We start from the raw sequence: 26,652 nt of genomic DNA, 5'->3' as shown, positions 1-26,652 counted from the left end.
GGGAGAATAATATTTCTCACCCTCATTGTGAGGATTAACTGGATGGAGTGTATAAAATTAGCTCAATAATAATAATTACAGCTAACAGTTATTAATATTATGAGCATGACATTTTAGACATTTAGAAAACTGTAGGCCAGAAAGGGGAAGTGACTTGCCCAAAGACACGCGCAAAGGCGACCAGATCTTAACCTGGACGACTCCGGTAGAGCATTGTGCCCTGCCCGCTAGGCCCCGCCCCCTAGGACCTCTGGGCCCAGGCAGCTGCCCTGGCCACAGTTGGAATCCCTGTGTATGAAGAGTGGGCCGTGCACGTGATGGGTGCGCGTGACGCAGAGGAGCAGGACTGAGAAGCAGGATGCGCCGGGATAGGGTAGTAGGTTCGCGCGGAAGGGGCGGGGCAGGTCAGGGGGCGGGGTTTAGTGGGAACCGATCTTGGGGCCGGGCTTCCGCGTGCGTTTGTCTGGAGGGCGAGAGCGCGCGGCGGGGGCGTGCCCAGCGGGAGGGGCGGGGCCAACTGGGGGCGGGGCGGCGCGCGGCCTAACGGCGGCGGTGGTGACGGCGGCAGCAGCGGCGGCGTTGGGGTCGGCGAGCTTGGCTGCTACAGGTTCCCGCGGCGGCGCCCGCGAGGGACCCGGGCCGCGGGTGGAGGAGGAGGTGCGGGACGGCGGCGCTTGGCGATGGTGGGCGTCCCCGGAGCGGCCGCCTTCCAGCGTAAGCGGGGCGGGAAGGCGGGCGGCTGAGGGGGGCGTGTAAAGGCCTGCGGCTCCACAGGCGCGAGCTCCCGAGAGGCACCCGGCACGAGGCCAGGATGGTAAACTGAGGCCCCAAGAAGGGCGGCGGATCCAAGGTCACGCGGCGGGCCGGGCCTTCCCGGGCTCCTGCGGCCGCCAGAGCTCTTCCTGCAGCGCTCGAGGGCTCGGAGCTCATGGCGTGCGCGAGTCTGTCGGGACCGCGGCCTCGGAGCCCCGGCCGGGCCGGTGTCCATCTAACTTGCCCGCGGACAAGAATTGTTTTGTTCTCCCTGTGTCGGGGTCACTAAGTCCGGCCCTGGAGAAATATTCCACACGCCCAATTTCGGCGGATGTGTGGCGGATGGTGGAGGAGGCGAGGATGGCCCCTTTGAGGGGCCTGTTGAGTGCAGGCTCAGGGGTCTGACTGCCTTGGTTCACAGTCCGGCTCTTCTACTTACAGGCTGTGACCTTGGGTCTCTCAGAGCCTCAGTTACCTCTTCTGCAAAATGAGGGTGTGAAGAGCATCTCCAACCCCTCCCCACCCTGGTTCTGGGTTTTGTGAGGCCCGTTAGGAGGCTTGACACGGACTTTGGCACATACACAAGCGTGAAAACTGTCATTATTGTAGTCGCTGATAAACCTTAACCAGGGGGAACCTCACTCGAAAAAACTCGAAATTGGGCTCTGGTTGTGTGTGTGTGTTCGAGATTTTAATTTTGTCTTAGATTAGTCCTGCTTTATGATTCAATTGTTTTTCTTACCCCCATTTCTCCTTTTCAGCATTTATCTACTGTTCACCTAGACTTGAGATCCTTGGAGGAGGGGTGGGTCTCTTAATAATAACAATAAAATTTTAATTGTTTCTTGTTACAATAGTCATAATAACCAATATCTTTTGAGCAGAAGGCATTTTGCATTCTATTCATTTAATATTTATTAAATCATCTATTAAGTAAAAAGTACCATTTTGGCCCTGGGAATATAGCATCAAACTAGACAGACCAAACTCAAGCTTTGAGTTTAGTTGGGGGGAGGGGAGAGAGAGACCTTAAATGAGGAAACAGATAAAACCATTTTGCATGTTTTCTCTCATTTAACTCTGGTAATGTAATTAAGAGTTAAGTATTTGCGTATGCCCATTTTGCAGAGGATGAAACTGAGGAACAGGAGCTTCCACACATAAAGGGGAGGCTTTACACAGCCTCTCTTCTTTGTTTGATGGCCCTTAAATGTTAGATTGAAGAAATGCAAAGTAGGTGCACCCAGCTAATGCTTCTTCATGGTCAAGTTTGCAGTTGCTGTTTTTAATGGTTTGATCCATTCCTCTTGGAGCTTATAACTAAAGAGAGGCAGACAGAGGTGACCCTTAGGTCTGACAAAGGTACACTATCTCTGTATACTGAAAGGACCTTTTATCTGAAGTTAAAATTTTTATGCCCAAATCTCTTTTATGCAGTTTTCAGTTTAAAATAAACCCTAAAGTCCAATTTTTTGGTTCTGTTATGTAACTAAGGTTTGTTTATTCGTTTATTTATAGTGTTCCTAAGAGAATTCTTTATTATATTCCTAAGCAATGTACTCAGTATGCTTTTTCTTTTAATTTGGAAGTAATAGTAAGTTGCATTAAAATGTTGAGAGAATTTTTAAAAATGACGTTCTCATGATACACTTAGATTCAACATTGACCATCTGCTAAGTACCAGGCCCTGTGCTGATGTAGGGCTTCCATAGATATGTAAGAGCAGACTCTTGCCTCTAGAAGCTTACCTATAGTCTTGATTGGCTGATGTTTTTAACTGAAACTAGGTAGAGAGAATGCAGGAGCTCAGAGTTCCTTGGGGAGATAGTCTAGGGTAGGGCCTCAGATGTTTTTAGTGTTGTTTATATCAGTAAATATGGTTGAGTATGCACACATATTTATGTGAATGTTTGTTTTAAATTACAGTGTAGACTGTATTATGTATATTTTATAACGTGCAAAAATAGACATTTTACAAAAGGATGAGCTAAAACAAATATAAGTAGAAGTTACAGTATTGTCTTTCCACACCCAAGTGTGTGAATGGTAACAATGCCCCCTATGGTGGAGACCGTTGATCTTGTAGTCAGACCTTCCCCTCAACCCATGATGTCTGTTGAAATTCAGTTCTGGAGTTGTGCCTAGGTTGAAATCTTGGGGTCCAATCCTTACTAGCTTTGAGACCTTCAGCACTGCCTATCCTTTCTGTGCACTTTATTTTCCTCATCTGTAAAATCGAAATGATGAGAGTTCCTATCATCTCATTTGCAGTTTTATTGTGAAGATTGATAATATGTACATATTGGTATAATGTATATCTTAATATGTGTAAAGTACTTACACTGGGCTTGACACACTAGTTTGGGTGCTGTTAGTGGCTGAGGATACAAAGACGACTTGGAATCTCACAATTTAGTAGGGGTCCTGCACAAGTACATGGGTAATGATAAAGTGCTTTAAGTTCTCAAAGGCTTTTGGGAATGTAGAGTAGGCACAACTAAATGTTCTTCGAGGGTCCAAGTAAGGTTCAGGTAAGGAGGTGACATTTGAACCAGGCCTAAGAAGGAGAAGGGATTTTTCCAGAAGAATGAGGCTTGAACCTTATTGGCTGAGGGTATAGAGTGGAAACTGGGAGGCTGTTGAGGGTTGGTGGTAGTTCTCCAGATCTGGACCTGCAGGGAACCTGACTGAAGCTTGTATACCTTGTTAATAGATAAGTGATTTCGGGCTGGAGTTGTGCCTAGCGGTTGTGACAGCAAGGAAGCCTGTTCTAGAACTTTTCATTTTCAAAGCACAACAGCTCTTTCATCTCTGGTGGCACTCATTCTGCCTTCTTAAGTTATCTAAGAATGTAAACCCCTAAATATAAGCTCCTTGAGGGTTATAATAGTATCTGCATTTTTGTGATTTTATTTTGCCTAGCAAGGTAAGTGCGAAGTCCATAAATGGGGAGAAAGGTATGTAAATCCTTGAACCTACAAAGAATTCTGAACAGTTACAAGTGGAATGATAAGTGACCATACTCATTAATGAAAAGTTCACAAATATTTTACGGTAGATAAGCATCACTATTCAAAAGGGGTGAGAACTGTCATGTTCAGTAACTCTCTCTTTATCTGTCACTTACCCATTAGAATGAAAGAAGAGATGAGAAAGTGCACCAGAAAGACTTCTCTGAGGTTGGATTAGATGCCTTCTATTTGTTCCTCTAGGTCTACTCTCCGTCCTTTCCCACCCTGGGAAGCTGACTGACTTAGACTACATCAACTAGTTCCTTCCACCTGAGGTTATGGAATTGAATTACCCTGCTCCCTTCCTCTGGATGTTGTCTCTGACTAGCTGTGTCCCTTGATTGAAGATTGCTATTCTAAAGGTGGTTCTCTCTACGTGCGTGATTGCTCCTTCTAGGTTTGGAAAGTGTGCCTTTACTTTGTTCCTCAGGCTTAGAGGTACTGTCACGAGTCTCAGGGTACTTAACCGAGCCCAACTCATAGCAGATTTAAAGCAACAAATACACTTGGAGAGGAGAGAGGCTACCCCAGGTAAGGATACTACCCCCAATGAGAGACAGGGTCTCATCCTTTCCTGTGGTCATTACCTGCTATGCCACATTGATGTATTCAGTCATTTTCCTCCCAAACTATTGGATATGAAAAAAAATGGAATAAGATTAAAAACACCCATAATCTGTGACCACACAATCAAGACTAGTTAAATTGCAGTTAGTAGCCTGTTTAAAAAGGCAGGGATGTACATGAGGTAGGTTGTTTGGCATAATGGAAAAAGCAGAATTTGGAGGCAGACTTTGAGTTTGAGGCCCCGTTCTACTGGGAAGTATTCAACCTCTGAGACTCAGTTGTTTGTTTGTTTAATCTGTAAATGAGGATAACTCCTGCCTAATAATAATAGTAATAATAACTAATATTGAATGTTTATTTTGGGACAGATACCATGCCAAGCTTATACTCATCTTTTGCCTTTTAATCCTTCGTTCTTTTAGTTAGATTATATATCCTTATTTTACAAAGTTTTATAGATTAGGAATTGACTCAGATGTCATAGAGCTAATAAATGACCAAGCCCAGATTAAAATCTAGATCTTTTGTGACTGCAGAGCCAGAGTTCTTAACATTAAGGTAGCTGCTGAAAGCTTTTAGACAGGAAGAGTGGTTTATTTATTTATTTGTTTTTAATTATTAGGGTTTTCCTTTAAGGGACATTTATTAGTTTTTAGGATGGATTTTTATGTATTTATTTGGCTGCGTCAGGTCTTAGTTGCAGCACACAGGATCTTTCGTTGCTGCGTGCAGGCTTCTCTCTAGTTGTGGTGCGCAGGCTCTAGAGTGCATGGGCTCAGTAGTTGCGGTGCGTGGGCTTAGTTGCCCCACTGCATGTGGGATATTAGTTCCCTAACCAGGGATTGAACCCATGTCCCCTGCATTGGATGGCAGATTCTTAACCACTGGACCACCAAGGAAGTCCCAGGAAGGGTGGTTTAAATGATAGTATACTGAATGTAGCACTAGGATAAAGATGAATTAATTCACTAAGTTCATACTTCCTCCAGGGTAAGGAAAGCAGGAGGAAAGAGGTGGGGAAGTAAGATTTCTCACCTGCCAGTTTTAGCTTCAATCCTTAGGTTTTTTTAAATTAATTATTTTATTAATTAAAAAAAATTTTTTTTTTGGCTGCGTTGGGTCTTCGTTGCTGTGTGCGCAGGCTTTCTCTAGTTGTGGCGAGTGGGGGCTACTCTTTGTTGTGGAGCACAGGCTCTAGGTGTGTGGGCTTCAGTAGTTGTGGCACACAGGCTCTAGAGCGCAGGCTCAGTAGTTGCGGCACAGGGGCTTAGTTGCTCCGCGGCATGTGGGATCTTCCCAGACCAGGGCTCAAACCTGTGTCCCCTGCATTGGCAGGCGGATTCTTAACCACTGCGCTACCAGGGAAGCCCAATCCTTAGTTTTAGAGTATTGTTTTGAACCTCATTATAGAAAATGATCACTCAATTGTAAAGATTTACTTAAAATTGCTGTAAGTTTGAAGGCTGAGGGAGAATCTCTGCCCTAGTTATAGTTTCTGCTTGAGTAAGATTAGGGCCTACTAGCACTGTATTGACTGGCCCCATGTGCAATATGAGCTAGTACAGCCTGTCTCTGGGTTTTATTATGGCTGGTTAAGTAGCTTTTGCTTCTGTCTCTGGTTTCTCTCTCTGGCCCCTCAAAGGCCTTGAGGCTATCTGAAATTATAGGAGCTGGGGTATCATAAATTAAACTTGTAAAATGAGTCTAGCAGATATGTCAACTGAATCTGACTTTAAGTCCAGTTTAATTCTTTAAAAAAATGTTTTTGCTAGATTTTCTGCTGGGCACTTTTCATGTATGTTATCTCATGTAATTCTTAGAACATCCTTGAGAGGGAGTTAGTATCTCTGTTTTACAAACGAGGAAATAAGGCTCAGAGAAGTTAAATAAATTCCCCTAGGTCACACAGTTAACCAGCAGCAGATAACACTATTCCCACTTAGTTCAGTCCTGATATTGAATTCATTGAGATCTGAGTCCAAAACCCACTATTTTTTACTTTCTATCACGTGGCTCCTTGTTTTTACCAGGTAAGCTAGAGGTTTTTAGACATGTGTTCCCAAGGATACCAGTGCTCCCTGAATATACTTGATTTCCCATCATTTTTCTTCAACAACTTTCTTTCCCTAACATCTAAAATATTCTGTGGATGGATATGATTTAAAGATTGCTGTATTAGATCTTGGTCTTGTTTAGAGGTATCCTGAATTGGCCTTAGTGATGAATTAAAAACAAAAAACAAAAAGGCAGCAGAAACTCTCAGCATATTTTACCAATTCATTCCATATGTTTCCTGATTTTAGCAGTGAAGCAGATGATGGCAGTGAACATCAAAAGCCCAAGAAATGTCCATGCTAATTTTACGTGGCCCTGTGAGGAGCTGTCAAATATGGATCATCAAATATAGTATATGGACTATGCAGTGAACCTTTACTTTGGAATGTGGCTCTTTAAAATATGATTCTACCCCTCTATTTTGTATTGCTGTAATCAAATGCAGAAATCAAAGTAAAATTCAGAGTAACTCAGAGCTAGGTAACCTTCTGTCTGAATTGATAGCTTCGGAGTTGGCTAGACCTTTCAATTAAATTAGCTGATGGCAACAAATATGTAATCTGACCTCTCCACCAACTCAAGTGAAATGTTAATACCAGGCATAGCACAGCTCCCTTGACACACTACTTTGACCTTTTCCTCTCCTACAGATGTTTCCCTTATTCCTTTGTTAACTTAGCCATCTTCATGCAGAGGTCCTGCCTGCTTTTAATTTTTCAAAGCCACATGAGAACAGACATTGAAATAGCACAGATTTATTCATTTTTACCTTATATCCCTAGAGCTACACTAATCAAAATCACCATTTCCTCTAATTCACATATAGTTTTTAGCTAGTTTACTGTCTGCTTACCACTATCCAACCTCTCCCCCTCCCCAACCCCCCATAAAAGCTAAAATACTAGTGATTTTTTTTCTTTTTTGGCTGCCTTGGGTCTTTGTTGCTACGCGCAGGCTTTCTCTGGTTGCGGCGAGCGGGGGCTACTCTTGGTTGCAGTGTGCGGGCTTCTCACTGCAGTGGCTTCTCCTGTTGCGGAGCATGGGCTCTAGGCATGTGAGCTTCAGTAGTTGCAGCACGTGGGCTCAGTAGTTGTGGCTCACAGGCTCCAGAGTGCAAGGTCAGTTGTTGTGGCGCATGGGCTTAGTTGCTCCGCGGCATGTGGGATCTTCCCGGACCAGGGATCGAACCCTTGTCCCCTGCATTGGCAGGCAGATTCTTAACCACTGCGCCACCAGGGAAGTCCACTAGTGACATTTTTATCCACCAAAAATATGGCAGGATTTTTTTGTCCTTAATATTGAGAAAGTGTGATTCATTTTGTTTCCCTCTTGAGACGTGGAGTCAACTTCACAGGGAGGAGGCAGGCAGAAAGCAAGCTCTCTTTATGGCCGAGATTAAAGGTAGAGGTGGCTTAGGAGAGGCAAGTTCTGAGTGGTGAAGGAGAGGTAGGGGATGAGGTGATGATGGTCTTAGCTCCCCTGGCATTCATCCAATAGCTGCCTGGAGCTGCTAGGAACTCAGGAGCTATAGTTTTCATAAGCTCCTCCTTAATTTTCCCTTGATGGGTTGGTCTGCCTCAGTGGTTTAAACTATACTCTCATTTCTTCTTAAATATATTACACCATACTGTGTTAGAAAAACACAAACATATTCAAGGGTGGTGATCACATTATTTCAAAAACCACTTTTTTTTTTTACTCCTTTTTCTTTTTTTTTTCAAACTTTGTATTTTGACATAATTTCAAACTTAGGAAAAAGTTGCAAGAATGTTATTAAAATTCCTGTATGCCATTCACCTTGATTCCCCAAATGTCAGCATTTTACTATATTTTCTATATTCTTTTTATACATGCATATTATTTTTTGGAACTGTATTTTAGAGTAAGTTACAAATGTGATACTTCTTTACCATAAATAAGGTAATGTATATTTCCAATAAACTAGGACATTCTCTTACGTAACCACAGCAATATACTTACCAAAATCGGGAAATACAGATTTGATACAATATTATTATCTAATATACGGACTTTATTCAAATTTTGCCATTTGTTCCAATAATGTTCTTTTTAAAAAAATTTATTTATGTATTTATATTTTATTTTTGGCTGTGTTGGGTCTTCGTTGTGGCGAGCGGGGTCTACTCTTTGTTGCAGTGTGTGGACTTCTCACTGCGGTGGCTTCTCTTGTTGTGGAGCACGGGCTCTAGGCGCACAGGCTTCAGTAGTTGTGGCATGCAGGCTCAGGAGTTATGGCTCACGAGCTTAGTTGCTCCGCGGCATGTGGGATCTTCCCGGACCAAGGCTCGAACCCGTGTCCGCTGCATTGGCAGGAGAATTCTTAATCTCTTAACTACTGCGCCGCCAGGGAAGTCCCTTCAAACTTTTATGCATTGGTGGTAGCATCTATTGATGATGTTTGCCTGAGTCAGTTATTACTCTGATAGTTGTGCTGTGATTTTCTATGAGTTATTCTTTGCTTTTTAGTTAATATTCTACTGCAGAGCATTTTCTAACCCTTATTTGTATGTATCGGGTTGGCCAAAAATTGCCTTCGGTTTTTAAGTAAAAATAAAAGATACATTTTGCATTTTCACTAAGAACCTTATTTATTTATTTATTTTGCGGTACACGGGCCTCTCACTGTTGTGGCCTCTCCCGTTGCGGAGCATAGGCTCCGGACGCGCAGGCTCACGGGTCCAGCCGCTCCGCGGCATGTGGTATCTTCTCGGACCGGGGCACGAACCCGTGTCCCCTGCATCGGCAGGCGTACTCTCAACCACTGCGCCACCAGGGAAGCCCCCATTAAGAGAATTTTGTAAAGATCAAAAGAAATAGAAATCTGAAGGTGCAATGTCTGGTGAATACAGCGGATGAATCAGAACTTCCCAGCCAAGCTGTAAAAGTTTTTGCCTGGTCATCAAAGAAACATGCAGTCTTGCATTATCTCGATGGAAGATTATGTGTTTTCTGTTGACTCATTCTGGACGCTTGTTGTTGAGTTATGCTTTCAGTTTTTCTAATTGGGAGCAGTACTTGTTGGAATTAATCATATGGTTTTTGGGAAGGAGCTCATAATGGAGAGCTCCCTTCCAATCCCACTATATACACAACATCACCTTCTTTGGATGAAGACTGGCCTTTGGTGTGGTTGGTGGTGGTTCATTTTGCTTGCCCCACGGTCTCTTCCGTTCCACATTATTTTACTCTATCCACTTTTCATTGCCTGTCACAATTTTGTTTTAAAAACGGAACGTTTTCATTACGTTCCAGTAGAGAATCGCATGCAGAAATAAGGTCAAGGTTTTTTTCATTTAACTTATCTGGAACCCACACATCAAAGTGATGAACATAACCAAGCTGGTGGAAATGATTTTCAATGCTTGATATGGATATTTGGGTATGTCAGCTGTCTCCCGCGTCATATAACATTGATTGTTTTCAATTAATGTCTCGATTTGATCGCTATCAACTTCATCTGGCCTACCCGACCGTGGAGCATCCTCCAGCGAGAAGTCTCCAGTACAAAACTTTGCAAACCACTTTTGACGCATTCGATCAGTCGCAGCACCTTCGCCATACATTGCACAAATCATTTTTTGCATTTCGGTTGCATTTTTACCTTTCTTGAAATAATATAGCATAATATGCCAGAAATGTTGCTTTTTTCTTCCACCTTCAATATTAAAATGGCTACACAAAAATTCACCAACTTTGATAAGTTTTTTTTAAATACATACTGATATGACAGCTGTCACATACAATCTAACAAATTGTTTGGAATGAAGTTAAAGACAGCTAAGTGCTACTAGACCCATCTTACGGAAAAAACTGAATGAACCTTTTTGCCAACTCGATATGGATTCTTATTTTATGTAGCAGGTTATAATCTGTTACCATCGTTATTTATTGTGTTTTTCACATTGTCCCAGATTTGGCAGTGGGAACCCCTTCAAGCTAGCTTTTGACAAGTTCCCAACATTCTTGGACTACTTCCTTACTTTTTGGCGCAAAAAAGATATTCCAGGCTTATCTTCCTACCAGAGCATTGGAATCAGCCATTTCTCCAAGATATTTCTCTCCTAATTCCTGTTAGTGGAGAAAATTATTTAGAAATCAAGATGTGGTTGTTGTATGTGCTCATTGCTATGGGATGTTATTGCTTCCAGATCCTTTTAATGGGCAGAGCTAAAAAATCTATGTATATAATGTACACATACATATATATACACGCATATATCTAAATTTCTATTTTTATCTACATGTAATAAAAACTGAAACTGAGCAAAGGGCTCCTATGTCCATGGTGCAGAAAGCCGAACTCTGACAGTGGTAGTTTGCAGCAAAGTAAGGATTTATTACAGGGCGCCAAGCAAGGGAGTCGGATCCAAACCCACCTGGTCTTTGAGCTCCCGTTGCGGAGCACAGGCTCTGGACACGCAGGCTCAGTGGCCATGGCTCACGGGCCCAGCTGCTCCGTGGCATGTGGGATCTTCCCGGACCGGGGCACGAACCCGTGTCCCCTGCATCGGCAGGCGGACTCTCAACCACTGCGCCACCAGGGAAGCCCTGTGACATTTCTTAATTGTAGTTTTGGGAGTCAGGACGTCTCTGGTTTACGATTCTCCAGCCAAAGTGATCCATGGCTCGGGGATCTGTTAGCTCAACTTGTGCTGGAGGAACAACCTGAGTTTGTATGTTAATGATAATGTTTATAACAGCAGTTTTAGTTCGTTAATGCTTTTATCAACAATAGCAGTTTTACTCATCTGACTATGGTTGATTAGTGTTCAGTTAGCACAGGATTGAGGTCAGAGGGGACAAGAAAGGGAATAAAGTTTTGGATAGATTAATCATAATCTTGATAAGGGTACTTGGTTTCAGAACTGTGTGTTCAGACTAATACTTCCAATAACACAAACTTCGTTTAGCCTTTATCCTTTCCATATTTTTAAGTCCCTTCACTTACCTAGGGATTGTAAGCCTGACTCACATAATCCACAATATATTTTACTTATTTGCCCAAACCTAGAATATAAACATAAATATATAGCTCCAAGATTGCTAACCCATGTTACCGTGAAGTTCAGTTTGTAAACCTCTTTGATTACAGGTTTTTTTGTTTGTTTTTAGTCTGAGGGTATATGGTCAATGTATTGTGTATAGAAGTTACTTTGGGGTAGCTCCTCAATGATTTAAGATGTAATTCAACCTACAGAAATTTGATGTATACTTTTTTTTTTTAGGCCATGTGGTGCCTTGCGGTACTTTAGTTCCCTGACAAGGGATTGAACCTGGGCCATGGTAGTGAAAGCGCTGAGTCCTAACCACTGGACTGCCAGGGAATTGCCAATAAATCTCAGTATTTCTGTTCACCTTTTGGAAGCGCATTTGATTGACTCTCAGCCATGGAGTGTCTTCCTTACCCTGGGTGAATAGTTTTTAAATTTTATATGGTTGTAGTAATTTGCAGCTGTTGGCTTGCTGGTTTTGGCACATAGTGAAAATTTTCCTTCTTTTTTTTTTCTTGTGAAAAAGGCAGAGTGATTTGCTACTGAGTGGTTTGCCTTTCAAACTCCAAAGAAGGAATTTGAGTGTTGCTTATTTCTCAGATATATTTGTAGGTGAGAACTATAGGTTTCCCTTTTGGGGGTTTTGGAACAGGGAGAACAGGAGGAATGAAGTAGGGGATGATGAATGAAAGTCAAATAATGGTGACTACCAGAGTGAGCACTGTCAAAATAATACTGATTCCTTAGAAAAGAGAAGTACCCCATCTCTTGATGTTACCAATGAGCTTCTCCCAATACTGACTGAAAAAAAGAATGGTTTCTCTGAAAACATGGCATCCCTGTAAGACCTCCACAGAGAGGTTTAACCTAGCAGTTGTTAGGTGGTTTAGATAAAATTTCTTAAGCAAATACTGAACCAAATTGAGCATAAATATTGTGATGACTAAGTATTCCTTTTTTTCCCCAGATGTGTAAATGGAGTAGTTTCTTTTTTCTTTCTCTTTCCCAAAAGATCCCTCGTGCTCCTTCCCCCTCATTTAGCAGCCCCTGGTGACTAGTATACTGGTTTTTGTCCCTCTAGTGGTTTCTCTCTCTCTCTCTCTCTCTCTCTCTCTCTCTGTTCCATGTCATGTAAATGACACCATACAATATATGGCCTTTGTATCTGATATCTTTCACTTACTCTCATTGTTTTGAGAATTGTCCATGTTGTATCTGTAGTAACCTTTTATTGCTGAGTAGCATTTCACTTTGTGGATATACCATGATTTTTTTAAAAAATTAATTTTAATTTATTTTATTTTGGCTGCGTTGGGTCTTCGTTGCAGTGCACGGGCTTCTCATTGCAGTAGCTTCTCTTGTTGCGGAGCACGGGCTCTAGGCACGCGGGCTTCAGTAGTTGTGGCACATGGGCTCTAGAGCGCAGGCTCAGTAGTTGTGACGCATGGGCTTAGTTGCTCCACGGCATACGGGATCTTCCTGGACCAGGGCTCGCACCCTTGTCCCCTGCATTGGCAGGTGGATTTCTAACCACTGCACCACCAGGGAAGCTCTTTACCATGATTTTTAAAAAATCTGTCTACCAGTTAGTGGACATTTGGGTTGTTTCCTTTCTTGTTTTGATGATTTTGAATGAAGCTCTAAATATTTATGCACAGGTCTTTTGTGGACATATGTCTTTATTTCTTTTGGGTAAAGAGGAGTGGGATTGCTGGGTTCTATGGTAATTTCATGTTTAAGTTTTTAAGGAACCCTCAGAGTGTTTTTCAGAGTGGCTGCACTGTACCATTTTGCATTTCTAAACAGTAATGTATGAGAGTTCCATTTGCTTGTTGGGTGTTTCATTTTGTTTTGTTTTAGAATTAGGTGTTAAGGAAACAGTGTATCTGGGTGAAATCAATTTTGGTTGTCTAGTTGCTACTTATGAAACGCATATTCTCTGTTTTATAATGTAGAGTCTCACACTGTTTGTCTTCTACTGGAGTCAGTATGTTCATTTTTTAAAAAATTAATTAATTTATTTTTGGCTGCATTTGGTCTTCGTTGCTGCGGATGGGCTTTCTCTAGTTGGCGTGAGCAGGGGCTACTCTTTGTTGCGGTGCGCGGACTTCTCATTGCAGTAGCTTCTCTTGTTGTGGAGCATGGGCTCTAGGTGCACGGGATCAGTAGTTGTGGTGCTTAGTTGCTCCGCAGCATGTGGGATCTTCCTGGACCAGGGCTCGAACCTGTGTCCCCTGCATTGGCAGCCAGATTCTTAACCACTGCACCACCAGGGAAGTCCTGGTCATTTCTTATTTATATATCATTAACAGAAATAATATCAACCAACCATATTTCAGAACAATTTTCACACATTATCTAATTTTTACAGCAATCAAGTGAGGTAGTAGTAGTCTCATCCTCTTATTTCATATAAGGTTCAGAAGTCAGGTGGTTTGCTCACTGTCACACAGCTAGATGCAGGGGTGTGGGTTTTTGAGAGTTGGAGCTGTGAGGGGGCATTCTGTTTCTCTTTAGTTAGAAGTGTAGCAAGTGAAGACATGGGTACTTCCCAGTGTTTCCTTCTACCTTCAGCTCAGAAGCAGTGCAGCTTTGGACAATTCATATTTGGATTTTGAGTGTCTTATCATCTGTGTAATGGGGATAGCCATACCGTCTCTGTCTACCTGACAGGTAATCACCTGACAAGATGAGAATCAATTGAGGGACTGTAAAAGCATGTTCTGGACACTATTTGTTATTACATGAGTGATTTTGTAATGCATGAATATATTTTAGAAACTTAATACAGATAAAGTAAAAATCCCCTTCCTAGTCTCAGTGAAGCTGTTCATTTAACAACTGTATTGTGATGCTGTTAAATGCAGGGATGGTGCTAACTGCTGTGGGGCTGCCAAGGTGGTTTAGATTCAGTCCCAGTCCTCAGATATCTTCCAGCTTGTCTTTCCTTCTTTGTCCTAACACTTTGTTGATTGCTCTTGTAATGAAAGCTTTGACAACTGGATTTTAATTAAGTTTGGACAATGATTGTCCATCTTTTCCCCTTGTAATTGATGCTGTAGGGGAGAGTTGTACTGGGAAATAGTGAAGCAAAGATTCTGGTTCAGTCGATGGAGGCAGTGAATTTCTTGGGAAGGAGATGGGATACCAAACATGCCTCACAGCCAGCCACTGAGCACATAGCTGTAGCTGTGGACATCAACACTTGGCTTGCTGTGAGCTTTCTATAGGTCTCTAAATAGTACATGCTAATTTTGTGGCTGTTGGATACTGAGGAGTGATTTGGTAAATAAGGAGAGTTTCCATTAAAACCATAGTTTTTAAATAGTAATTTGAAATCCTAAAATCAGTTCCTGATTATTTTTACGTGAATGTTCCTTTTTTGGTGTATTGTTTTAGTTTACTTGCCATTTCCACTTGGGTCTCTTTGTTCTCTTTACTTTGGTAATTGAGTTCAATGAATCATTTTTTTGAGGGACCTAATATTTGTATTCTACTGGAAAGAAGACAAACAGCTAATTATACTAGAAGGTGGACTATTAATGAATTATCATTACAGTGACTAAAAAGTCATTGATTTTCTAATACTTTTGATTTCAAATACTCATTTACTTTTACAAATATTTATTGAGCCCTTAATACTGGATTCTGGGGAATATAAAGAGAATTCTAAGGCACTGGAGAAATTTAAAAGTAGTTCAGTGGTGGAGGGAGGAGCAGATTGATGTTTCAGTACCGAATGGTAAGCAGTAATAATAGCTTGATAAGAACCATCAAGGATGGGCATCTGACCTAATGCATGTGCATGTATGTATGGATGTATTTCAAAAAAGGCTTCATAAAGAAGATGATGCCTGTCTTGAACCAAGTCTGTTTTTTCTTTCCAACACCTTTTATTTATTTATGGCTGTGTTGGGTCTTCGTTTGTGTGCCAGGGCTTTCTCTCTAGTTGCGGCGAGCGGGGGCCACTCTTAATCGCGGTGCGCGGGCCTCTCACTGTCGCGGAGCACAGGCTCCAGATGCACAGGCTCAGTAGTTGTGGCTCACGAGCCCAGTTGCCCAGTTGAACAAAAGCTTGTTTCCAGTTTTTGGCTGTTAGGAATAATGCTTCAAAGAACATTCTTCTATGTCTTTGGGTATACATGTATGACTTTTTGTTGGGTATATACCTAGGAGTGTAATTGGAAGGTCATTGAGTGTGTATACTGCCAAAAGGTTTTCCAGAGATGTTGTACTATTTATACTTGTATCAGCAATCTGTGTGAATTTCATTTATTTTTACATCCTCACCAGTCTTTTTTTTTTTTTTTTTTTTTTTTGGGTACGTGGGCCTTTCACTGTTGTGGCCTCTCCTGTTGCGGAGCACAGGCTCCGGACGCGCAGGCTCAGCGGCCATGGCTCACGGGCCCAGCCGCTCCGCGGCATGTGGGATCTTCCCTGACCGGGGCACGAACCCGTGTCCCCTGCATCGGCAGGCGGACGCTCAACCACCGCGCCACCAGGGAAGCCCTCCTCACCAGTCTTAACATTTTGCTGAGTCCCTCTACTTTGTATAGGTATCAGGGATACAGTAGTGAACAAAAGGAAGTCTCCTCTCATAGAGTTTGAAATTTAATGTGATGAAAAATATATTTTATACACACATGTTTAATATATTCAAGTGGTGATAAAGTGTTAAGCAGGTATGTTGGACAGAGAGAGGAGGATGGTAGGGAGTGCTGTTAGACGCAGTAGTTAAGAAAGACTTCTCTGATCAAGTGATATTTGAGCAAAGACCTGAAGAAAATAAGCTAGCCATGTGGATATCTGGGAGAGGAACAGTCCAGGCAAAGGGAATAACAAGTGTCAGAGCCCTGAGGTGGGAGCATGCTTGATATATTCATAAAACAGCAAGGAGGCTAGTAAAACTGAAGACATTGTGAGTAAGGGCAATAATGGTAGAATCTCAGAAGGTAAACAGTGCCAGAGCATGTGGGATTTTAAGAGTCAAGGAAAGGATTTTGGATTTTCTAAATGATGTGGGAGACCATTGGAGGGTTTTGAGCAGAGGGAGTGACATTATCTCCTTTACCTTTTCTTTTGTTTTTTTATTTGGCTGCGCCAGGTCTTAGTTGTGGCACCTGGGATCTTTATTGTGGCATGCATGTGGGATCTAGTTCCCTGACCAGGGATCGAACCCGGGCCCCCTGCATTGGGGGGAAGTCCCTATCTCCTTTACTTTTTAAAGAGGTCACTCTGCTCTTGGAGAAAACACTGGTGGGGCAAGGGTGGAAGCAGGAATGTGAATTCAGAAACTATTATAAATAAAAGTAAGAAAAAAAAGAAATTATTGGTGTGGGCCAAAGAGGGAGGTTGGTGGTTTGGATCAAATATTAATGGTGGAGGTAAGGAGGAATAGTTGGATTCAGGATGTCTTGAAGGTGCAGCGGATAGGATTTGCCCCAGTGGATTGGCTTTTGGCAGGGGGAAGGTTGTGTGTCAAGGATGACTCCAAGATTATTGACTTAAATTGCTAATTTACTGATTTGAGAAAGACTGGGGAGAGGGTAGAAGTCACCAGGTAGGTTTGGGTTGGGATGGAGAACCAAGAATTTGATGTGGGACATTTTGTATATGAGATATCTATTAAATATCTAACTAGAGATGTTGAGTAGACAGTAGGATATATAAATAACATGGTGGGTGGGACACCCCTGGTGGTCTAATGGTTAAGAATCCACCTTCCAATGCAGGGCATGCAGGTTCGATCCCTGGTTGGGGAACTAAGATCCCACATGCAGTGGGACTACTGAGCCTGCACGCCGCAACTACTGAGCCCGCATGCAGCAACTACTGAGCTTGCGCGCTGTGGAGCCTGCACGCCACAACTAGAGAGGCCGCATGCTGCAACTAAGACCCTATGCAGCCAAATAAATTTAAATAAATAAATAAATAAATAAAATAGTGGGTGAATTCCCTGGCAGTCCAGTGGTTAGGACTCTGTGCTTTCACTGCCAGGGCCCAGGTTCAATCCCTGGTTGGTGAACTAAGATCCTGCAAGTCTCATGGCATGGCCAAAAAAGTAAAAAATAAATAACTTGGTGAATGAAAATAGAGGTTGGACCTAACATGGCCTTTGGAGTGATGTAGAGGGAACATATAAATTCTCTTTATCATATGAATACTTATAAAGCTCATTATTTGGAATTTAGATTATGCAGCCTTCTGTTTTTGTGAGAGCTATTTGATAAGGAAGTAAAATATTAGGAATTAAAAAAAATTTTTTTTTTAATTCATGTATTTATTTTTTTGCTGTGCTGGGTCTTCGCTACTGCTCGCGGGCTTTCTCTAGTTGCGGCGAGTGGGGGCTACTCTTCATTGCTGTGTGCGGACTTCTCATTGCGGTGGCTTCTCTTGTTGCGGAGCACCGGCTCTAGACAGGTGGACTTCAGTAGTTGTGGTTCGCGAACTGTAGCACGCAGTCTCAGTAGTTGTGGCTCGCGGGCTCTAGAGTGCAGGCTCAGTAGTTGTGGCGCGCAGGCTTAGTTGCTCTGCGGCATGTGGGATCTTCCCGGACCAGGGCTCAAATCCGTGTCCCCTGCATTGGCAGGCAGATTCTTAACCACTGCGCCACCAGGGATGTCCCCAAATATTAGGAATTTATTGAGAAGTTTCTTGGCTACTTCTTTGAAGGATCTGTGACTGAAATTTAGTAGACTTTGTATAGATTTAATCTAGTCTACCATAGTTTCTATTGTCTGTTATTCTTGTGTAAAATGATCATTGCCATAGTGACCTTAGAAGCTCTATATGACTATTAAGTACATTGTGAATTATCTGAAGAAAGAAAGCTTTAACTACAGTGTTTCACATTATATTTTATAGCATATTTGTAATATGTACCTAATTTGAAAAATAATGGTTTACATGGGGATTTCACATAGATTATTTTATTCAGTGCTCACAATAGGCTATGAATTGTACTATTGCTATCTCCCATTTTACAGCTGAGGAAGCAGAGGCTGCATGGATAATGAATTGACACTCAGGGCGTGTCTGTCTGGTTAGATAGTAGAAACAAGACCTGAACCCAAGTCCTAACTCCACAGAACCATACAGGCTAACTCTGTTAGCTACCATGTTCCATTTCTCTGCTATGCTGAATCTATGATCGTTTATTGTATAGTATTCTGCTTCAACACTATAATTTTTGAAAGATATTTTACAAAAGTAATATAAGACATTCTCATAAAAAATTTATAGCAAACTACAGTAAAAAGTAAAAATTCCGTTTTACCTCATCAGTGAAAGTTTGTGTATATTTCCAGACTTTTTGGAATACCTTGACAGACATCTGTAATACGCAAATGTATAATGTTTTTTATAAATGGAATCGTAATATTTTGCAGAGGCTTTGTAATTTCCAGTCAGATGAGAAGTCCTCAAAACCATTCTGTCAGATCTTTGCTTTAAACAAGAGCAAAGACATTTATCTCTTCTGTTATTTTAAGTACCTTGGAACAGGTTTAATGAACGACTGCAACATTCAATATTGATTTGTTCAGTGTTAGTAGTGAGATGCCTTTAAAGGGATCACACATTTCTTTTCAGAGAACTTTCCAAATGCTCTTTAAAAAAGGCAGATATATGATCAACTGCTTCATGAGGTTGCCAGGAATCATTCAAATCCTTTACCCGTTCTCAGAAAGTGCAAGGTCGTCCATTTTGGAGCAGTTGGCTTTTGCAGACGCACCTGTTACCTATAGTTGTAGGAGATAATGTCTCTCCATGTGTCTGATGGTAGAAAAAGGAATTAATGAAAAAAAAGAAAAAGGAGTTAATGAACCTGTAACTAGACAGAACTGTGCTGGAAGTGAAAATAGGTCCTTTCCGCTATTGATGACATAGAGAAGAAAAGCTTTAGGTGGATCAAACTCCAGGCCTAGGTCATAGAAGTCTTGCCAGTTTTCAGCTCATTAATGCCATAAGGTATTTTGGTGATTATTTCCACCAGTGTAAACTATTACATAGGACAGATTATGCATTTTGCTTTTATTTATTGGTTTTTTAAAAAATTGAAGCATAGGTGATTTACAGTGTTGTGTTAGTTTCTTGTGTACAGTAAAGCGATTCAGTTATATATATATTCTTTTTCATATTCTCTTCCATTATAGTTTATTACAAGATATTGAATATAGTTCCCTGTGCTAACAGTAGGACCTTGCTTTTTATCTATTTTATGTATAGTAGTTTGTATCTGCCTATCCCAAACTCCTAATTTATCCTACTCCCACCCCCTTTCCCCTTTGGTAACCATAAGTTTGTCTTCTATGTCTGTGAGTCTGTCTCTGTTTTGTAAATAAGCTCATTTGTATCATATTTTAGATTCCGCATATAAGTGGTATCATATATTTGTCTTTCTCTGTCTGACTTACTTCACTTAGTGTGATAATCTCTAGGTCCATCCATGTTGCTGCAGCATTTTGCTTATAATATCTAACTTTTAATGATGTACTCACTAAATTCCCACTTTGTTAATATTTGCATAAGACCTTCTCTGGGCCAGTCAATAGACTAGGTAGACATATTGGGGCGATAATGAAGTAGGCTCTTCCTGGAGACAGGACAAACCAAACAGGAAATGAATTTGTATGTATCTCAGAATTCCAGAGTAATGAAGGTGAATTAATACCAAATAACTGGTAAACATAGGCTTATTAAGATAATAATTAAGAAGGGAAAAATGACTGTATGCCGTGTACACTTCAGTGTGCATCCAGAACATCTGGGAGGCTTGTTAAATGCAGCTTCTGGGACTTCACCTCCCAGAAACTTAAATTCTGGAGTTTGGGGTTGGGTCAGGAGTCTGCGTTTTCACCAAGCCTCCTAATTAATTCTCTTTTAGGTGGTCTAAAGACTACTTTCAGAAACACTGCTTCCGAGTGTCTAAACCTGACAAAGATCGTCTAAATGGAGAAAGTGTTACAGGGAAGAAAAATTATTTTGATATAGGACGCTTTGTGGTAAAAGTGATAAATGATAATGTCTGAGAAAGTACTAGGAGAGAGATTAGTTATTAATTGACTAAGGTAGGGAAGAGGAGGGACTGATGTTTGACTTTACTTTTTGCTCAAGGAATACATCTTTACTTTGATTGCCTTTAATTTTATATACCAGGTAATGCTATGTTGTCTTTGCGTAACCAAGCTCTCATATCTGTAGTTCGCTCTATTCCTGGGACATCCCTAATTTTCACTATTTCATACCATTTTGTCCATAAGTTATCAAAATATTCTAAAAAGTATAACTTGCAGCATTCAGACAAACTCAGGACTGTGACATAAAATCATTTATCACCTCATGAGTGTTTTTATTTATTTGTTCAGGAAATAATCACTGTTTTTAGTTTACCAATATCAGTGAATCTTCCTTAATGGGGAGAAAATTCCTTTGAGGATTTAAGTAGAGGTTAAGTTAATTTAAAGGTCCTGTGGGAAAAATTAAAAAATCTCTAAATTGTAAGGTTTCTTAAGCATAAAACTAGGAAGAACTTCTCATTTTTCACATGGCATTATCCATCATTCAGTACATTTACTATTATTGACGCTACCATTCTTTTTTTTTTTTTTTGACACTACCATTCTTAATATAAAGCACTGACTGCTGGGAGATGATGAACTCATTTTACTAGGATTATCTTCCTATAAATGTTCTTTCTTAAAAATTATAAATAAATAAATTAATTAAATTTTGGCTGTGTTAGGTCTTTGTTGCTGCACGCAGGCTTTCTCTAGTTGTGGTGACCAGGGGCTGCTCTTTGTTGCAGTATGTGGGCTTGTCATTGCGGTGGCTTCTTTTGTTGCGGAGCATGGGCTCTGGGCGCGCAGGCTTCAGTAGTTGTGGCTCACGGGCTCAGTAGTGGTAGCGCGTGGGCTCTAGAGCTCAAGCTCAGTAGTTGTGGCGCATGGGCTTAATTGCTCTGCGGCAAGTGGGATCTTCCCGGATCAGGGCTCGAACCCATGTCCCCTGCATTGGCAGGCAGATTCTTCACCACTGCACCACCAGGGAAGTCCCTAAATGTTCTAAATTAAGTAGTTTGGGAAGTGGTTATTGATAACCAAATTTGTAATCTAGGTTTGTCACACTTTTTTTTTTTTTTTTTTTTAGAAGATGTTGGGGTAGGAGTTTATTAATTAATTTTTGCGTGTTGCGTCTTAGTTTTGGTGTGAGGGCTTTCTCTAGTTGTGGCAAGCGGGGACCACTCTTCATCGCGGTGCTCGGGCCTCTCACTGTTGCGGCCTCTCCTGTTGCGGAGCACAGGCTCCAGATGCGCAGGCTTAGTAGTTGTGGCTCACGGGCCTAGTTGCTCCGCGGCACCTGGGATCCTCCCAGACCAGGGCTCGAACCCGTGTCCCCTGCATTAGCAGGCAGATTATCAACCACTGCGCCACCAGGGAAGCCCCTGTCACACTTTTTAACAGTTCTTTGGCATTATTATTGTAACTTCTTTAACACTGCTGTATTTGTGTTTTGGAGATGAAAGGCATATTTTAACATCCTATAGTTGAATGACAGTCTTAATTTGGGCAATTAGATGAAAATGCTGATCTGGGCTTGCCTGATCTGCAGCTAGAATTGTTCTAACCAGCTGCATGGAATAGATGTATAGAACCAGGTGTTTTACTTTAACTGCGGCTATGCCATCTGTGGGAGCAGGTGGACAGATTCTGTGTCATCAGGGAAACACAGCTGGTGAGACTTAGGAGAAGAGCTAATTGATTGCTTTTCCTCAGCTACGGCTCTCTCCAGTCGCGTACATTTAAACACAGGTTTTACCTGTGCACAGGTGTTGCCTTTGGTCAGTACAACAGCAACAGCAAAAGTAAACAAAAGTGTACATTTGACTGCTTATATATTTTTTGGGTTGGCACTGAGAAAGATAATTTAAGGTTTTTAAAAATAAATTTATTTATTTATTTATTTATTTGGCTGCATTGGGTCTTCACTACTGCGCATGGGCCTTCCCTAGTTGCAGCGAGCGGGGGCTACTCTTCGTTGCGGTGTGTGGGCTTCTCACTGCGGTGGCTTCTCTTATTGCGGAAACACAGGCTCTAGGCACGCGGGCCTCAGTAGTTGTGGCATGCAGGCTTCAGTAGTTGTGGCTAGCGGGCTCTAGAGTGCAGGCTCAGCAGTTGTGGCGCTTGGGCTTAGTTGCTCCATGGCATGTGGGATCTTCTCAGACCAGGGCTGAAACCCGTGTCCCATGCATTGGCAGGCAGATTCTTAACCACTGCACCACCAGGGAAGCCCAACTTTATTTATTTATTTATTTACTTATTTGTCTGCCTTGGGTCTGTTGCTGCGTGTGGGCTTTCTCTAGTTGTGGCAAGCTGGGGCTACTCTTCGTTGCAGTGCATGGAGTTCTCATTGCAGTGGCTTCTCTTATTGCAGAGCAGGGGCTCTAGGTGCATGGTCTTCAGTAGTTGTGGCACACAGGCTCTAGAGCTCAGGCTCAGTGTTTGTGGCACACGGGCTTAGTTGCTCCGCGGTATGTGGGATCTTTCCGGACCAGGGCTTGAACCCAAGTCTCCTGCATTGGCAGGCAGATACTCAACCACTGCGCCACTAGGGAAGCCCCTGTACAGGTATTTTTAATTTTTTTGATTCAGAGAATTATGTGTAATTCTGTGCCTGGCACATGGTTGGCATTTAATGAAAATTGGAATGTTTCCTAATAAACCTCAAGTAAGATCTTTTATTAAGAAAATCAAAACTGTCCTGCCATGAATCATGTGGGCTGAATTCTTGGTTGGGTAGGAAAGAAGGAGGTGGAACTTAGGTAGGCTAGGTGACTACCTAGCCTAGCTTTAGATGACTTTTTAAAAGTTCCTTCTTTTGTTTCCTTTTTCATACTGTGACTTTTGGATCCTTGAAAGCTTGCTGGAATTCAGAATCAGGATTTGAACAGAGAGGTGGGTTCCTCATTCTGTTGATTATGTAACCATCTACATGGGTACGGCTTTGGAATCTAAAGGGTTTTTGGACTGGGTTTTTGAGTGATTGATAACATTTCTCTCCCTTTGTTGTTGTTGTTTCTTCTGGAACTTGTTTAGATGGTTATGCTACAAACTTGCAAGTGTTCTCATTTTCAAATTAAAAAATTTTGTGGCAAATTCATTTTAAGTGGTTTTTTTTTTTTCTTATCCAAATGTTCCATTACACACTTAAAAAAACAAGGCTCTGTCTTAATAGGAGAGAAGTGTGCACTTAGAGGAGGGCTGACTTTATGCTTGCTTTGCTAGAAGTGAACTGGTTAAGTTACACCCAGGTGATAGTATGATAAGGCACAATTTTTTTTGTATTAATTTGAAAAGAAAGTCATAAGTATGATTGCTGTGCGTAAGTCAGAAACTAATGTAGAAAATAATGTTTTTTTGTAAACAGATTTATAATAGATATAATTCAGAGATATAATTCACATACTATACTCTTTTAAAATGTACAATTTAATGAATTTTAGTATACATACAGAGTTGTGCAACCAGTGCCACTGTATACCAGGACATTTTCATCATCCCCAGAAGAAACCCCATACCCATTAACAATCACTCTGCATTTTCCCCTTTCCCATCCCCTAATCTATTTTCTGTCACTGGATTTGCCTGTCTGGACATTTCATATAAAGTATTAGAAATATTCTTTATTTGGCTTTCATTATAACTCTTTTCTGAATTACTTGTCAGTATTTAAAATTGGGAAAAATACAATATTTTGTGACTTTGTAATAAGCCTTGTGTGACTGACTTCTTTCACTTAGCACGATGCTTTTGAGGTTTATCCATGTTGTAGTATATATCAGCGCTTCATTCCTTTTTATGACTGAATAATATTCACTGTATGATACAGAGTCAGTCCTCATTATTCACAGATTTCTGTATGTGTGAAACTGCCTACTTGCTAAAATTTATGTATCCCCAAAACAATACGAGGTGGTCTTTTGTGGACATGAGCAGAGTAGTGAAAATTTTGCGTTGCCCAGCACTCACATTCCCATCTGAAGTTGTACAAGGTAACTCTCTGCCTTCTTGCTTCAGCTGTCATACTGCAGACAGGTTCTTTTCATGGTCTGTATAGTGCCACATTTTCATATTTTTCTGCTTTCTGCTTTTTGTTGGTGATTTTACTGTTTAAAATGGCCCCCAATTGTAGCACTGAAGCGCTGTCTAGTGTTCCTAAGATAAGAAGACTGTGATGTGCTTTAAGGAGAATATATGTATGTTAAATAAGCTTTGTTCAGGCATGAATTAATATTGCTCTTGGCAATGAGTTCAGTGTTAATGAGTCAGCAGTATATATTGAATAAGATGTCTTTAGACTGAAACATGTAAAGCAAGGCTATATATTGATCCATTGATGGAAATATGACCAGAGGCTTGAAGGAACCTAACCCTGTATTTATTTCCCCTAGTAGCAATGGTTTAATATTTGCTCATTCAGTGATTGCAGCAGCTTTATGGAACACAACTACCGAGAATAACAAGTATCTGGTATGCCACATTTTTACTTAAATATTTATCAGTTGGTGGATATTTGGCATGTTTCAACTTTCTGGCTGTTAAGAGTAATGCTGCTATAAACATTGTGTATAAGTTTTTATATGGACATACATTTTCTGTTCTCTTGGGTATATACCTAGGAGTGAAATTGCTGGGTTATATGGTAATTATGTTTAACTTTTTGAGGAACTGCCAGATCACTTTGGAACAGTAGCTAACTATCTTACATGCCCATTAGCAGTAGATTTGGATTCCAGTTTCTCCACATCCTCCCTAATACTTGTTATTATCTTTTTTTTTTTTTATTATAGCCATCTAGTGGGTTGAAAGTGGTGTCACATTGTGGTTTGATTTGTATTTCCCTAATGCCTAATAATGTTGAACATCCTTTCATGTGTTTATTTATTTACTTATTCTTTAAACTATTTATTTGGTTGCACTGGGTCTTAGTTGTGGCAGGCGGTCTCCTTAGTTGCATCACGCAGGCTAGTTGCAGCTCGAGGGCTTCTTAGTTGCGGCTCGCAACCTCTTAGTTGTGGCATGCGACCTCTTAGTTGCGGCACGCATGTGCGATCTAGTTCCCTGACCAGGGATCAAACCTGGGCTCCCTGCATTGTTGGGAGCACGGAGTCTTAACCACTGCATCACCAGGGAAGTCCCTGTGTTTATTGTCCATTCGTATATATTCTTTGGAGAATTTCTAGTCATTGCCCCAAGGATAACTTTATATATATATATGTGAAGGAGGACTGTTCTCTGAATACAGTTTTGAGAAGAATTTAGCTCAGTCTGCTTCTTTGTGGTTGGAGGGCTTAGAAAGTTCTCCCATCTTACTCATCTAGCTTGCATTGCAATATTTAGGGTAAGAGTTGGGCCACAAAGCTACATACTCAAGTGAGTGCAGGTGTGCATTTGAATGATGCACATCTCCACAATTGAATAAAGCAGATCTCCACACTTGTCATTATCTGAGTGTGTGATCATTCCAGTGTTTCCTAATTTTATAGGATCAATTGACAGTAAGCTGCTTTTTTGTTCAAGTCCTCAGCTATATTACAAGACTTGTGGGATCATGTTGAGCTAGCTTGTATGTATATTTGGTAAAGTTTGCTAAATCCAGGAGTCTTACTAAAATTGTTCTCTTTTATCGTCTAGATACAATTATTATATATACCTCATGTAATTTGTACATGTTTATTATTAGTGTGTTTTCTGGTCATTTCAATTTTATTCCTCTGAGTTTGGGATATTGTGATTTATCCAGATTTTAAAAACCAAACAAAATATATTTATATTTTTCATGAAAGGCAGAGAGCTAGGAGTTCTTCAGAAGACAAGTTTTTCATATCTTAAGAAGCTTGATACCTTTTGAGAGGTGTACGGCCTGTGCACTTAAGTAACTGAGACAGGTTAAGATGAAGACATATGAGGGGAGTAAAAGAGATGATCAGTAGAGGTTGAATGTGGAAAATGTCATCTGAATCAGGCCTTGAAGGATAGCTTTCAAAGAGCAGATTATGAGTGGAATCCAGACTTTTTTGATTGGCTTGATTTGTTCGGCTGGCTGCTTTTCCCTCTGCTTTGAATCAAAGGCTCCCAGATGAGGACTTTATTGTCAACCTTTGACTGAAGTGTAAGTTATATTTGTGCCCCCAATTCTTGTGTGTAGAATTAGGACCTTATGACTTATAAGTAGCTTCTTAAGCAACTCTTACACCT

At 41.2% G+C, this 26,652-nt stretch overlaps 1 protein-coding gene across 2 annotated transcripts in view; it reads left to right on the top strand.

Moving 5' to 3' along the window:
• Positions 1–541: 541 nt before the first annotated feature.
• The window catches only part of CBFA2T2 (CBFA2/RUNX1 partner transcriptional co-repressor 2), a 165,341-nt gene continuing 139,230 nt past the window's right edge, over positions 542–26,652 (top strand). Inside the window, exon 1 of one of the 2 annotated variants that reach the window (XM_032606438.1) lies at positions 542–714. In XM_032606438.1, the coding sequence (XP_032462329.1) occupies positions 681–714 (34 nt within the window). In that variant the 5' untranslated portion in view covers positions 542–680. The remainder of the gene's footprint in view (positions 715–26,652) is intronic. The other variant, XM_032606439.1, reaches the window with a different exon arrangement.

Source organism: Phocoena sinus, chromosome 15 (assembly GCF_008692025.1).
Source record: "Phocoena sinus isolate mPhoSin1 chromosome 15, mPhoSin1.pri, whole genome shotgun sequence".
NCBI classification, from domain to species: domain Eukaryota; kingdom Metazoa; phylum Chordata; class Mammalia; order Artiodactyla; family Phocoenidae; genus Phocoena; species Phocoena sinus.
The sequence above is the reverse complement of the archived record's forward strand: the minus strand, read 5'-3'. Positions and strand labels throughout refer to the sequence as shown.